This window comes from Scyliorhinus canicula, chromosome 6, assembly GCF_902713615.1.
Source record: "Scyliorhinus canicula chromosome 6, sScyCan1.1, whole genome shotgun sequence".
In the NCBI taxonomy this organism is placed as follows: Eukaryota; Metazoa; Chordata; class Chondrichthyes; order Carcharhiniformes; family Scyliorhinidae; genus Scyliorhinus; species Scyliorhinus canicula.
Window position 1 is genome coordinate 148,262,850 of NC_052151.1, and position 15,880 is coordinate 148,278,729.

The window sequence follows — 15,880 nt, forward strand, 5'->3', positions numbered from 1 at the left end:
GTCTCTGCCCTCGATGGCTTCCGGCAGGCCCACGATCCGCACGCTCTGCCACCTGGACCTATTTTTCTGGTCTTCGACCTTTCTCTTCAAGCTTCCCTGGACTGCCACTAACCTTTACACCTCTGCTTCCAGAGCGATAATCCTGTCACTCTGGTCTGTCGAGGCTGTCTCAAGGTCTTGAATCGTCCTCTCCTGTGCCTCCACTTTCTACCCCAGTCCATTGATCGTCCGTTGTCAGGAGAACATCGCTTCCGTCACCACCACCATCACAGCCATCTGGATCTCGATTCTGATTGCCTCCTTCATGGCTACCAGCTCTTTTAGGAAGGTCCTTCATCCGTATACTGGTGGGGAGGAGGAGGCTGATGCTCGGGTCAACGGTCTCCCCCTCTTGGGTGGCCGGGACCTCCTCGCGGCGCCGGTTCATCTGCTCGTTGTTCATGGCCCTTTCCACCACTTCCGCCCTCTTGAGTTCCCATTCACTGGCATTCATTTTCTCCCCCGTTGCTCTTTTTCCTCCGTTGGAGTTTTGTTATTGGTTTTTTGGACAAAATTAATCTAAAAGTGTCTTTTTTTGGTTCTGGTTGGGAGGAGAGCCTGTGTGTCTACCCCGTCACTGGAAGTCTACTACTTCATTAATAATGGATTCTAAAATTTTCCCAGTGACCAATGTTAAACAGGAAACATGTTGTTTCCTGCTTTCTCTCTCACTCCTTGAAGAGGTGTTACATAGAACATAGAACAGTACAGCAAAGAACAGGCCCTTCGGCCCTCGATGTTGTGCCGAGCCATGATCACCCTACTCAAACCCACGTATCCACCCTATACCCGTAACCCAACAACCCCCCACCCCTTAACCTTACTTTTTAGGACACTACGGGCAATTTAGCATGGTCAATCCACCTAACCCGCACATCTTTGGACTGTGTCAGAGCTGGGAATAACTTACCTTTAGCTTGTTGTAATGACTTGCTTTGAAACTGCTTTTCTGACAGAAATGGAGAAGAAGCTACAGGAAGAGAGAAGTTCAAAGCAAAAAGTTGAAAACCGTCTACTAGAAGCTGAAAAGCAACGTTCAATGTTGGATTGTGATATAAAACAAGCACAGCAAAAAATAGAAGAATTACTCCGGCAAAAGGAGAAATTAACTGAGGAGGTGAGTGTTACTAAAAGGTGCTTAATAATGGAAATGATTTCATTTGTTTGGCTAAATCTGGAATCTCATGAATCGACTCTTTCAAATATCAAGTTTGCATCAATATTTTGAGAATATTTCTGTTCTTTAATTCTTTACCGAGATATGAGCATTGCTGGCAAGGCCAGAATTTGTTGGTCAACCCTAATTGCCCTTGAGAGGGTGATGGTGAATGCCTTCTTGAACCACCGCAGTGCACATGGTGTCGGTACATTCATGGTGCTGTTAGGAAAGGTGTTCCAAGCTTTTGACTCATCGTCAGTGAAGGAACAGTGAGATAGTTCCAAGTCAGGGTGGTGTGTGGCTTGGAGGTGAACTTCCAGGAGGTTATGTCCCCATACATCATCTGCTTTTCTCCATTAGGTGGTAGACGGTGCTGTTAAAATGAACCTGGTCAGTTGCTGCAGTGCATCGTATATATGGTGCATGTGCTGCTACTCTGTGTAGATGGTGGAGGAAATGAATGTTTGAGGTGGTGGATGGGGTGCTGATCAAGCAGGTTGCTTTGTCTTGGGTCTGCTTGGATCGAGCCTCTTGAGTATTGTAGCTGCATTCATTCAGGCGAGTGAAGCTATTCCATCACATTCCTGACTTTTGCTTTGCAGGGGGTGGGGGAAGTGGTCAGGCAGTGATTTACTTGCCACAAAATTCCCAGCCTCTGACTTGCCCCTGTAACCATAGTATTTGGTCATGGGTAAGCCCCCATGACATGTAAATCATCCTGTGTTGATGGTAGGAAATTCAGCGATGGCAACTCCAATGAATGTCAAGGGTGATGATGGTTAGATTCTCTTGTTGACGATGGCCATTGCCTGGCACTTGTGTAGCATAAATGTTACCTGCCGCTTGTCAGCCCGAAACTGAATGTTGCCCTGCATAGTATCTGAAGAATCACGATTGGTACTGAGCACTCTGCAAATTTTTCCACTTCTTACTTTATGCTGGAGGGAGGGTAATTGATGAAGAAGCTGAAGATAGGCCCTACCCTTAGGAACTCCTGCAGTGATGTCCTGGGACTGAGATGATTTGCCTCCAACTACAGCTGTATTCATTTTATGCTAGCTGTGACTCAACGCGTGGACAACTTTGCCCTTGATTACCAAAGATCAGATTTGCTAGGGCTCCTTGAAGTCAGCATTGCTTGATGTCAAGTGCAGTCAATCTCTCCTCAAGAATTCAGCCCTTTTATCCAAGTTTGGATCAAGGCTGTAATGAGATTCAGAACCAAATGGCCCTGGTGGAGCTTAAACTGAGCGTTGGTGAACAGTTGCCTATGTAGTGCTCAATAACACTGTTGACAACCCCTTCCGTCACTTCACTGAAGATTGACAGTAGACTGGTGGGGAAATAATTGTCCAGATTTGTTTCATCCAGCTTTTTTGGGCAGGATATATCTGGGCAATTTTCATGTTTGTTGGATGAATGCCAGTGCTGTTGTTGTACTAGAACATCTTCGTTTGGAGTATTGCTAGTTCTGGAGCACAAGTATTCAGTACAAATGTTGTCAGGACCCATTGAATTTGCCTTATCCATTGCTTTCAGTTGTTTTTTGATGCCACGAATCAGCTGGAGATTGGTATCTGTGATCTTTTCGTTGTTTAATTGTCCGCCATGAGGGTGGCACAGTGGTGCAATGGTTAGCACTGCTGCCTCACAACACTGAGGATCCAGGTTTGATCCCGGCCCAAGGTCGCTGTCTGTGTCTGCGTGGATCTCACCCCCATAACCCAAAAAGATGTGCAGGGTAGGTGAATTGGCAATACTAAATTTCCCCTTAATTGGAAAGTAAAGAATTGGGTACTCTTTAAAAAAAAAAAAAAAAAATTTAAAAGTCCACCACCATTCATGACAGGAAGCAGAGCTTTGACCTGTTTGACCTGAATGAGAAACTTCAGTAATGAGGATAGATTTGAGAAGTTGGGGCTGTGCTCCTTGAGAGAAGAAGGCGGAGAGGAGATTTGATAGAGGTTTTCAAAACAGTGAGGGGGCTGGAGAGAGTAGATGGAGAAAAATTGTTCCTGCTTGTAAAAGCTACGTACAGACTGAAAATGATTTGCAGCAGACGGAAATGTGATGTACAAAAAAGCTTTCTCACACAACAAGTGGTTGGGGTCTGGAACGCACTGCCTGGAAGTGTGGTGGGGCAAGTTCAACCGAGGCATTCAAGAGGACATTAGACAATTACTTGAATAGTAACGATGTGCAGAGGTACGGGGAAAAGGCAGGGGAATGGTACTCGTTTGGAGAGCCGGGTGTAGACAAGATGGGCCAAATAGCCTCTTCCTGCGCCATAAGAACAATGTGATTTTTGATTCTCTCACCAGCTGCTGCAGACTAAGTTTGCAGCTACATTCCCTTTAGAACTCAGCTCAGACAGTAGTGGTGCTGCCGAGGCACTCTTGGTGATGCACATTCAAGTCCCTACCCAGAGTGCATTCTGTGTCCTTGTTCACCTGGATGCTTCTTCCAAGTGGTGTTTAACATGGGGGGAGTGCTGGTTCAACAGATGAGTATGGACAATAGGGTGTTAATAAGGAAATAACTTGGCCATTTTTTACATCATGCCTTGAGCCAATGTTGAGGATGACCGTTAACTCCCTCCTAACTGTATGCCAGTTATGCTACTGTCTCTTTTGGGTTTGTCCTGCTGGTGTACAGGAAATACCCAGGGATGGTGTGAAGGTGCCTGGGACATTAGCCTTCAGTTTTGATTGTGTGTGTGTGACTATGTCTGCGTGACAGCTTTCTGAATTTTGGCACAAACCTTTAGATGTGAGTGAAGAGAATTTTGCAGTGTTGACGAGGCAGTGTGTGCCATTGTCATTCTGTACCTAGGTCGATGTGTGCTGGTCTGTCTGGTTTTATTTCTTTTTGTCTTTTCTGTTGCGGTTTATGACAACTGAGTGGCTGACTCTGCTATTTCAGTTAAGAGTCGACCACATTGTAGTGTATCTGAAATTACATGTAGGCTAGACCAAATAAGGTTGGCAGATAAAGCACGTTAGTAAATCAAGTGTTTTTTTATGAGTAAGTTTCAGGATCATGGACTAGTTTTTCCTTTCCATTTTTATTAAATTAAATTAAATTAAATTAAATTAAATTAAATTAAATTTCCACCAGCTGCCATAGTGGGATCTGAACCCGTCACCAGACCCTTTGCCTGGGCCTTTGGATTACTTGTCCTTACTACTAGGTACAACACTGCCTTTTAATTCTGCGATATGGGTAACTGATGCAATTCTGCTGAACAACAACAAATTCATCCACAGCATGGTTTGAAAGGAGTGGAAATCATAAATGATTGCTTTGTATTCAAATCTAGATTGTACAATTGCAATATAAAATGTATGACACCATTTTCTTTTGCAGGTTAAAAATTTATCGTTGAAGATAGAACAGGAGACGCAGAAACGTAGTTTAACTCATAATGACTTGAAGATGCAGACACAACAAGTCAATTCATTGAAAATGTCAGAGAAACAGCTGAAACAAGAGATAAATCACTTGGTGGAGACTAAACTGAGCCTGGAAAAGCAGATAGGAGAGCTGCGAAAGTATGCTGTTCCTTCATTTTTTTTCTTGCTACATGTTTGATGTAAATAGCAAAGATTTGTGATAGGAAAGCCAGCACTGTAACGACTATAAAGCTCCTTAATTTATTAGGTTTGAGTTATGCAACAGAGTTTGTCAAATGCTTCAACTACATAAGAAGCAAATCAACAAAGTGCAACAAAAGTATTTTCAGTTGTATCCTGTCACCTGATAATATTAGACATTGCCAGTCTGCCCTTGAACCTCTGGATTGGTGATGAGTGCAGGAATTGAATCTGCCACTTTTGACCTTACTGCTGGAAGAATGAGGGCTCTTTTGCAGATGGGCTAGAATGTTGTTTTCGTAGCTCATCTAAGTGGCAATACAAATGTGATATAGACCCGCTACTTTCAGCTCTTTTTTTGGAACAGTCACTTTTTTTTGGAAAGTCACAATTTTCACGAAAATTGTCAATAAGCTGTGCAACTACTTTATTCCAGCAATGGTAGAGTAGGATGCACTGTAAATTCTGTGATTCTATGTATGGCCATATACAATTAAATTAGTTTACTCTTAAATCAAAATGCTTCACAGGAACTTTATCAGGTGTGTTTTCCTTAAAAATAGATTCCTTCAGCCCAGTCAAGTATTTGTTTAAATCACAGTAAGGAATGAGGTGTTATCCTTTGGGGTTCATTTTGAAAAGTTTGGAACCGATGAAGCAACTCTCTTATTTCCAAAAGTTTATTTTCCCAGTAAAATTTTTTAGTATCTTACATATAATTTTTGATATCCCATTTGAATGCTATCAAAATAAATTATCAGTGAAGTGGCATTGTTGGATTTACTTTCATTATCTCCTCTGATTATATGAATCTATTTCTGGCATCTGTGTTACGCTAATTTTGTTTCAGTTTCTTGCTAGTTTGCATCAGTGAACCAATTTATGATTTTGATTTATTGTCACATGTATCGAGGTGCAGGGTAAAGTATTGTTCTGTGTACAGTTCAGACAGATCGTTTCATAGATGAAAAATATAGGACATACGATAGATACACAATGTAAATGAATAGACACCACAGACATTGGGTGAAGAATACGAAGTGTAGTGCTCTTCAGTAGCGAAGATGCGTGGAAAGATAAGCTCAGCCCATAAGAGGGTCATGCAGGAGTCTGGTAGCAGCAGGGAAGAAGCTGTTTTTGAATCTGTAGTGCATATTCTCAGACATTTGTATCCTGCCCGATGGAAGAAGTTTGAAGAAAGAATAACTCGGGTGGGAGGGTTCTTTGATTATGCTGCTCGCTTTCCCATGGCAGCGGGAGATTTAGACAGGGTCAATGGATGGGAGGTGGATTCGCGTGATGTACTGGGCTGTGTTCATGACTCTATGTAGTTTCTTACGGTCTTGGACCAAATAGTTTCATATCAAGCTGTGATGCCGCCAGAAAGGGAGTTTTCTATGGTGCATCTGTAAATATTGTAAGAGTCCATGTGGACATGCCGAATTTCCTTAGTTTCCTTCGGAAGTATAGGCACTGTTGTGCTTTCTTGGTCGTAGCGTCAATCTGGGTGAATTAGGACAGATTGTTGGTTATGTGAACACCTAGGAATTTGAAGCTGTCACCATCTCCACCTCGGCGCCATGAATGCAGACAATGGGTGTGTACGATACTTTGCTTCCTGAAGTCAACGACCAGCTCCTTAGTTTTACTGACGTTGGGGGAAGAGATTGTTGTTGTTACACCGCTCCACTAGGTTCTCTATCTTCCTCCTGTACTCTGACTCATTATTGTTTCAGATCCGACCCACTATGGTTGTGACATCAGCAAACTTGTAGATGGAGTTGGAGCAAAATCTTGCCACACAATCGTGTGTGTATAGGGTGTATAGCCAGGGGCTTAGTTATCCTTTAATTGTTTGTCTGTTGCGGGAGATCCATTTTAACTGTATGATACATTTAGATTATTCATTGGTTCATCATTAGTATAATCAAATTGAATCATATTTTCAACTTTAATTGAGATCTCTTCTTCCAGTGACTTACCTGAGAGGTATGCTCTAAAAGTTTAACAACAATGAGGTACCTGGGATTCTTGCGCTTTGGTATAGTCAGATGTAATATCTTGGATAATAGTTCTCAAGGGGAAGTGGGATGTTCTTAAAGGTGCCCAGAGTTAGGACCCAAGCATGATCGCGCTGAAGGGTTTAAAACACCAAAAAATGAAATGTGAATCTTTTCTCTTTTACTAAATCTTTTTTCTGCTAATACTTTCTCTTTTCCACTTTTCTTCATAAAATTTTTAATATAGATTCCAAATTAAATTTTTCCACGCTGCTCTACAATTTGTAGTTGCGCCATGATCATACTTACATGAACTTAGTTGATGCTACATATTCTGATTTTGGTTTCCAAAGCAGTTAGGCCATTCCATGGGCTTGAATCATTCATACATCAATCATAATTGTTGCCTAACTTAGTTGAGTTACCATCTTACGTTAAAAATCTAATTCAATCATGTATTTGCTTGAAGCAAATTTGACAACTTATGAATACTTGAACCTGACATGGGGGATAGAAAACTTGAAAATCAGAAGGCCAATGTTGCATTAGGACCATACTTGTGTGTCTAGTGCAGAGGTTAAACAAATGGGGAAGAATATTATTTTACCCACTATAGGCATTATTGTTTATTTAAAAGTTTGACTCCACCTACAAAGTTCCTGTCCACCTACCTCTTAATTATCCTTGTGCTTAATCCTATTTTGCACAGGTTATATTTCTTTCATAGTTAAGTTGTAAATGTTTTCTGTTCAAAAATAAAGTTTGCTCTGAGTGGAAAGTAGGTCTATAACTCTAAATCTACCTCCTTCCAGTGAAAACATTCTGATCACAATTACATTTTCGCAAAAACCTTTAAAACTTTGACATAAACTAAAGTACTGTGCATCAATGTCAACATTAAAGGTCTGGTTGCCAAATTTGAATTTGTATGCTGACTTTCATATGTTTAATCTCCTACATATACCTCATGAACACATTGTACAATGATTGAACCTGCAGTTTCTATTTTTCTTTTCTGGCAGGAAAAGAAGAGAGGCATCTTTTAGCAGGGGTTGGGGCAGAACTCAGTTTCTTACCTGTTAGAAAAAACATTCTTCCCAGTGTCCATGTACTTGGCTTTAAAAAGAAAATACATCAAGCCTTATGCTCCATAAAGCAAAGAAAATTAAAGGATTCTTTGTGACTTTGGCTACAGTTACTTTTTAATTGCTACTAAAGTTTACAAGCTGAAAGTATGATGTAATTAGGTTTTTGTAATTCTTCAATTTGTAAAATGTTTCTTTTTTAATTTTATCCATTATCCAGAGAGCGTCAGGATGCCGATGGTCAGATGAAAGAACTTCAGGACCAGCTGGAGGCAGAACAGTATTTTTCAGTATGTTCTCCACTTTTGAGTTCATAGCGAGGAAAACTTAATACAATTAATTAAGGCTCTAAGATTTTGTTGAATGAATTTTTTTAAGGATTTCAGTACTATAAGTATAAATAATAATCACAAAGGCACTGATGAGGATATTACTGTTTTTTGCAATTAGCCACTCAAAAGAAAAACAGCATCTATTACCTGAGCAGAAAGGAAAAGGATCTAATGACCAGAAATCCATTCATGAACTTTAAAATTTTGGCACCAATTAAATTGCAAATGAGAAAATAAGCAACCAAATGAAGCCGAGAGCTCATTATCAGTGGTGTGTGTGAGAGAAACTACTTAATTATTACTGCAACACCCTCTTAGTCTGAAATTATGCAATGCCAATTAGATAAAGAATGCAAATGACTTTTTGAATTTATCTTATTCCTGCTCGTTTTGAAATTGTAAACCAATTTTGAAGTTAAACTAAACCCTTCTCATGATCAACTTCTAATTTATATAACAAAATACTTAAAGTACGGTTAATCAAAGAGTGAACTTGGGAATTTGTGAGTTGAGTGAGGGAATTCAGTGCAATGAGGGAGGAGGGCAATTTGTAAGTGATTGCATATTTTGTTCTTTTAAAGTATAGCTCATTGGGAGTGAAAGGGTTTATAAATTAATTTAGAATATTATAATTAACACATACAAAAGACGGTAGGACAGTTGCGTTGTCACTGCAGAATGTGGGAGTTTCTGGACACCAGCATGATCTAAGGCACAGACATCTATAGTGTCAGCGGCTTGAGATGCTTTGGCTCAGGGTCATTGAGCTGGAGGTCAAGCTGTAGACATTGCGATGCATTAGTGAGGGATAAATTTACCTAGACACTTTGTTCCAGAAGGCGATCACAATCTTCGGTCAGAGATTTGGTCAGGCTGTGTTGCCTGTTTGGGAATTGGACATCTGCTTGGTGCTGGAGAGATATTTGCGATGGTGGTGGTGGGGGGGGGGGGGGGGGGGGGGGGGGGGGGGGGGGGGTGGCATCGCTACCAATGACATAGATAGGACTAGGAAAGTGATTCAGATTAGGAATTTTGAGCAACTAGGGACAAAATTATAAAGCAGAATCTCAAAGATGGTAATCTCTAGATTATTACTTGAACTACAATAAATTGGGGTCGAGTAAATAAGAATTGGCATGTGTGGTGAACGTATTGTACTAACCATTCACCAAGGTATTGTATCGCGCTGTTGCCCATTTGGGCTCCACCTATGGACCATTGTACGATATTACACAGAATGGTGACCTTGTGGGCTCCGTCCCTGGCTCCGCCTCCTTGAGGGGAGGTATAAAGAGCAGCTGCCCTGTAGGCGGCTCTCACTAGCAGAGCAGTCGCAGGCAGGCATTGTTCTAGTCGATTAAAGCCACAGTTTACATCTACTCTCTGTTTCGCGTGAATTGATGGTCATATCAATTTAATCGACTAAAACACCACAATGGAATCGGCCCTCAAACCTGACTGACTGGAACTCGACCCACAATCCGCGGAGGCCAAAGGGATTTTTTCGCACTGGCCCTGCTGTTTCGAGGCCTACCTCGCCGCCTTCTCCTCGCCTTTCGTCTCCGACGATCAGAAGCTGAGCCTCCTCCATGTCTGGGTGAGCCATCGAATCTCTGTTCAACTCGAGGAAGCCTCCACTTACGCAGACGCCCTCGTAATACTGAAGCGCCTATACGTAAGGCCAGCGAACGAGGTGTACGCATGGCACCTCCTCAATACTTGCCGCCAACGCCCCAGGGAATCGCAAAGTCCTCGCGCGAAGTTGCAACTGTCAGGCCATTACGGTCACTCAACATGTGGACCTCGCCGTCCGGGACGCTTACGTGGCTGGAGTCAGGTCCAACTACGTGAGACAGTGCCGACTTGAGAAAGGTGCCCTCGACCTAGAAGAGGTGGTTAAGCTAGCCTTCTCCCTAGAAGTAGCGTTCCAAAGCCTCAACGTGTTCCCGTCTGATCACGCGACCCCCTCGTGGACCCCCGACCAGAGAGTACCACAGGCCTGTGCTGCGCGGCTGCCTTCCCAACACGGGGGGCTACCCTGCTATTTCTGCGGCCAGCATAATCACCCCAGGCAGCGCTGTCCGGCTCGGAACGCGAATTGCAGTGACTGCGGTAAAAAGGGATATTCTGCTAAAGTTTGCCTGGCCAGGTCCAGATCATCAAAATCACAGGCCCGACTCTCAGACTCAGAGGCGCGCAGACCCCGAAGTGTGGCTGCGTGCGTGCCGGCTCTCCCACCCCTCCCCCCCCCCCCCCCCCCCCCCCCCCCCCCCCCCCGCGATGCATCATCGGCCTCGTACTGTCCGTGGGGGCAGCCATCTTCAAGCCCACAGAACATGTTCGACTCATCGTCGCCCACGCGGCCCGCCACGTGCGATTCATGGGGGCCGCCATCTTGGACGCAATCTTCCTCGCTGCCCGACACGTGCGACCGACGGGGGCAGCCATCTTGGGACCACCCCAGCACCTCCGACCACGCCGGCTACCCGCAACTCAGCGCGGTCACCCTTGACCAGTCGCAACCCAAACACCTCCGGAGCTCCATGATGACTGTCCGGTCAATGGACACGAAACGCCTTGCCTGTTCGATTCAGAGCACGGAGAGCTTCATTCATCCAGGCATGCAAGGCGCTGCTCGATCCCAATCTTCCCTGCACATCAAACCATCTCCCTCGCTTCTGGGTTGCACTCGGTGCAGATCCGGGGGTGCATTGCCGCAACCCTTGCAATACAGGGCGCCGAGTACACCGATTTTAAATTATATGTACTCGCCGACCTCTGCGCTCCTCTCCTGTTGGGACTGGACTTCCAGTGCAACCTCAGGAGCCTAACTCTGAAGTTTGGCGGGCCCCTGCGCCCACTCACCATATGTAGCCTCGCGACCCTAAAGGTCGACCCTCCCCCGCTCTTCGCAAATCTCACTGCCGACTGTAAGCCAGTCGCCACCAGAAGCAGGCGGTACAGTATCCAGGCCAGGACTTTCATCCAGTCCGAGGTCCAGAGCGACTCTTGCGGAAGGGGACCATCGAGGCCAGCAATAGACCCTGGAGAGCTCGGGTGGTGGTCGTCAGGACCGGGGAAAAGACCTGGATGGTTGTAGACTACAGCCAGACTATAATCTGGTACACGCACTTTGATGCGTACCCCCTTCCCCAGATCGCAGACATGATTAACCAGATCGCACACTACCAGATGTTCTCCACGGTGGATCTAAAGTCTGCATACCACCTGCTCCCAATCTGCCCGGAGGACCGCCACTACACAGCCTTTGAGGCAGACGGCCGCCTCTTCCATTTCCTCCGGGTCCCCTTCGGCATCACAAACGGGGTCTCGGTCTTCCAAAGAACGATGAACCGAATGGTGGACCAGTACGGGCTGTGGGCCACATTTCCGTACTTGGACAACGTCACCATCTGCGGCCACGACCAGCTGGACCATGACGCCAACCTCCAGAGATTTCTCCAAACCGCCCAAGCCCTTAACCTCACTTATAACAAGAAGAAATGCGTTTTCCACACAACCAGACTAGCCATCCTCTGCTACGTCGTGGAAAACAAAGTTCTAGGACCCGACCCCGACTGTATGTGCCCCCTCCTGCAACTCCCCCTTCCCCACTGCCCCAAGGCCCTGAAAAGGTGTCTCGGGTTCTTTTCCTAATACGCCCAGTGGGTCCCCAACTATGCGGACAAAGCCCACCCACTAATCAAGGCCACCACCTTCCCACTGGCAGCTGAGGCCCGCCAGGCCTTCAGCCGCATCAAGACAGATATTGCCAAAGCCGCGATGCGCACGGTGAACGAGTCCGTCCCCTTCCAGGTGGAGAGCGATGTGTCAGAAATCTCCCTCGCCGCCACCCGTAACCAGGCAGGCAAGCCCGTAGCCTTTTTTTCACGTACCCTCAACGCCTCCGAAATTCGACACTCCTCGTTCGAAAAAGAAGCCCAAGCCATGGTGGAAGCTATACGGCACTGGAGGCACTACCTCGCTGGTAGGAGGTTTACCCTCGTTACCGACCAACGATCGGTAGCCTTCATGTTTGATAATATACAGCGGGGCAAGATCAAGAACGATATGATCTTAAGGTGGAGAATCGAACTCTCCACCTATAATTACGATATAGTGTATTGTCCTGGGAAGCTCAACGATCCCCCAGATGCCCTGTCCCGCAGCACGTGCGTCAGCGCACAAGATGACCGACTCCGGGCCATCCACGATGACCTCTGCCACCCGCGGGTCACCCGGCATCTCCACTACATCAAGGCCCGCAACCTGCCCTACTCCAACGGGGAAGTCAGGGCCATGACCTGGGACTGCCAAATCTGCGCCGAGTGTGAGCCGCACTTCTATCGACCGGATAAGGCCCACCTGGTGAAGGCATCCCGGCCCTTTGAGCGCCTCAGTATCGATTTCAAAGGGCCCCTCCCCTCTACCAACCGCAACACTTATTTCCTAAACGTTGTTGACGAGTTCTCCTGCTTCCCCTTCGCAATCCTCTGCCCCGACATGACTGCGGCCACCGTCATTAAGGCCCTACATAGTGTCTTCACCTTGTTCGGTTTCCCCAATTGCATCCACTGTGACCGGGGCTCGTCATTCATGAGCGACGAACTGCGTCAGTACTTGCTCGGTAAGGGCATCGCCTCAAGCAGGACTGCCAGTTACAACCTCCGGGGAAACGGACAGGTGGAGAGGGAGAGCGCGACTGTCTGGAAGGCCGTCCTCCTGGCCCTACGGTCTAGGAATCTCCCAGTTTCCCACTGGCAGGAGGTCCTCCCAGACGCGCTCCGCTCCATTAGGTCACTCCTTTGCACGGCCACGAATGAGACCCCTCATGACCGCCTGTTTGTTTTCCCCAGGAAATCCACCTCCAGGATCTCGCTTCCGTCCTGGCTGAAGACACTGGGGCCCGTCCTACTCCGCAAACACGTAAGGAGCCATAAGTCCGACCCCCTGGTCGAGAGGGTCCAGCTCCTTCACACCAACCCCCAGTACGCATATGTAGAACACCCCGACGGCCCACAGGATATGGTTTCCCTCCAGGACCTGACACCCGCAGGTTCCCCTACCACCACCCCAACCTATTCCCCCCAGCTTACACCGAACAGCACCCCCTCCTATACTCCCTTCCCCTTTCACCGTCCCACAGGAACGAAGCTGCAGAAGACACGCTCCCGGAGTCCACGCCTGTGCCCGCACCGATGAGTTTGACACCCGTGCCCGCTGCGATACCAGGGCGCCGGACAGACTGAACCTGTGAACCCTTCACCCCCGCCGGACTTCATTTTTTTAACAGGGGGCGAATGTGGTCAACGTATTGTACTAACCATTCACCACGGTACTACATGTATCACGCTGTTGCCTATGTGGGCTCCACCGATGGACCATTGTACGATATTACACAGAATGTATCATGTTGGTGCCCTTGTGGGCTCCACCCCCTTGAGGGGAGGTATAAAGAGCAGCTGACTTGTAGGCAGCTCTCACTAGCAGAGCGGTCGCAGGCAGGCACTGTTCTTGTCGATTCAAGCCACAGTTTACATCGCGTGAATTGATGGTTGCATCAGTATATAACTGCATAACTCAAAGACTTGGATGGGAGAGATAGGTTTTGATTCATGGGGCAGTGGCACCAGTACTGGGGAAAGTGGGAGCTGTGTACCATTGAAACAGGCTTCACCTGAAACATACTATGGGACTTGTGTTCAGGCGAGTTAGGTAAATGGAGCAGTAGAGAGGTCTTTTTTTTTTTAAATGCACTTTATTACAAATACAGGTTTTTTAAAAAAAGTAATGTATACCAACCCATTCCACAAACTATCAGTCCACAGTTTATACAATTTTTCCTCTTTTTGTCTCCTCCCCCCCCCCCCCCCCCCCCAAACACGGTCTTTTTAAATAGTGGGGGGAGAGATTATGAGAGAGGAAATGTAGCAAATCCGAAGGTAACAATTAGGTACTAGAGCAGGATAGCGATTTGAATAAAGATAACCAGTGTGTGGCAGGAAGGGCCAGAGTACAAATAATACACCAGCAGATAAGGTTAGATATTCTAAAAGTAGTAAAAAGAGAGTTGAATGCTCTGTATATGAATGGGTGTAGCATTTGTAACAAAATGGATGATTTTTTAACAAAGATAGAAATAAATACGTATGACCTGATAGCCATCATGGAGACATGGTTGCAGGGTGACCTTGAAAATTGGAGAGTATTTGATATTTAGGAAAGATGGGGAGCTTGGAAAAGGTGTTAATTAGGATGTCATTAATACATTAGTGAGAAATGACCGTGGGTCCAAAGAGAAGATGTTGAATCAGTTTGGCTAGAGATAAGAAATAGGAAAGGTCACTTGCGTGAGCAGCTTTTTAGGCCCCCTAACTAGTTATACTGTGGGTCAGCGCACACAATAAATAAATGGGGCTTATAGGAAAGATACCGCAGTAATCATGAGTGAATTTAGTCATCTTGTACATTGCACAAATCAAATTGGCAAAGGTAACCTGGAAAATTATTTCATAGAGTTTATTATGGACAATTTCTTAGGTCAATATGTTCCAGGGCCAACTAGGATATTCTAGACCTGGTAATGAGTAATGCAGCAGGATTAATCATAACCGCAAGGTGAATGAGCATGTAGGTGACAGCGATTGCAACACGAATAGAAGAAGAAAATGGACTTCAAATTCAAGTGGTACCTAATTCAAAGAAAAATATAAATTATAGGGAGCTGGGGCATTTTGTATGTTAACGACTCAAAGTTTGAAATAACTGTGAGAAAGGGAAGAAAATATTTAATAATGAAGAATTACAAAATGGTTGAAACTAAATCTCAATACGAATAGTAGATCTAATAAGCATTTGTTGTGCTTTTCTCATCTAAAATCAGAAGTCCAGTTTAAGAATGTAAATACTGATTTATGTTTACTTGTAAATTAGTCTTTATTATTTCACGGCAATGCCAATATTTGTTACCCATTCCTAATTATCCTTGTGAAGGTAGTAATAAGTTGCCTCCTTGAACCACTGCATTCCAAGTGGTGTAGGGGTACCCACAGTGTTGTTAGGAATGGCGTTCCAGGTTTATGACCCTGCAATGTTAGAATTCTAGCTTGTGACTTATGTTATTTGCTGATTTTAAATTTTGCAGACTTTGTACAAGACTCAAGTAAGGGAACTGAAGGAAGAATGTGAAGAGAAAAGCAAGCTTTGTAAAGATTTGCAGCAAAAAATGCAAGAGTTGCAAGATGAGAGGTGGGAATTCAGTTCACTCATACAATCTCAGAATGATCTTGTTTCAGTTTGAAACATAGTCTTAAATATACTTCTATTGAACTTTTAGCATTTCTATATTTCTCAATCTTCAATAGAAAGAGTTCAAAACTTAAAGCCCTGAATTTCCAGATAATATATTTGTAAAGTATTTATCATACGATTTGACCAGGAAATAATATGTATTCAAAATGAACTGAAGTTTATAGCTTGTGAAATTGCCCATCTATGAAACTGGAAGTGTAGTCTTTAAATAGTCTATACTGATCAATCATCTTTCCTGAATTCATATTCTGAGACGAGACCTGAATTACTAAGAATTAAGCTCTAATTATGATCTGTTGTTGCTTTGTGTGCACATCACCCAGACAACATGTTCTGATTAAACTGATTTTCATTTCTCTAC

General features: G+C 44.8%; 1 protein-coding gene across 5 annotated transcripts in view; it reads left to right on the top strand.

Moving 5' to 3' along the window:
* The window catches only part of rock2a (rho-associated, coiled-coil containing protein kinase 2a), a 318,731-nt gene that overhangs the window by 237,934 nt on the left and 64,917 nt on the right, over positions 1 to 15,880 (top strand). For all 5 annotated transcript variants that reach the window (XM_038800251.1, XM_038800250.1, XM_038800253.1 and 2 more), the window contains exons 18-21: positions 996 to 1,156; positions 4,565 to 4,749; positions 8,097 to 8,166; positions 15,353 to 15,456. In XM_038800251.1, the coding sequence (XP_038656179.1) occupies positions 996 to 1,156; positions 4,565 to 4,749; positions 8,097 to 8,166; positions 15,353 to 15,456 (520 nt within the window). The remainder of the gene's footprint in view (positions 1 to 995; positions 1,157 to 4,564; positions 4,750 to 8,096; positions 8,167 to 15,352; positions 15,457 to 15,880) is intronic.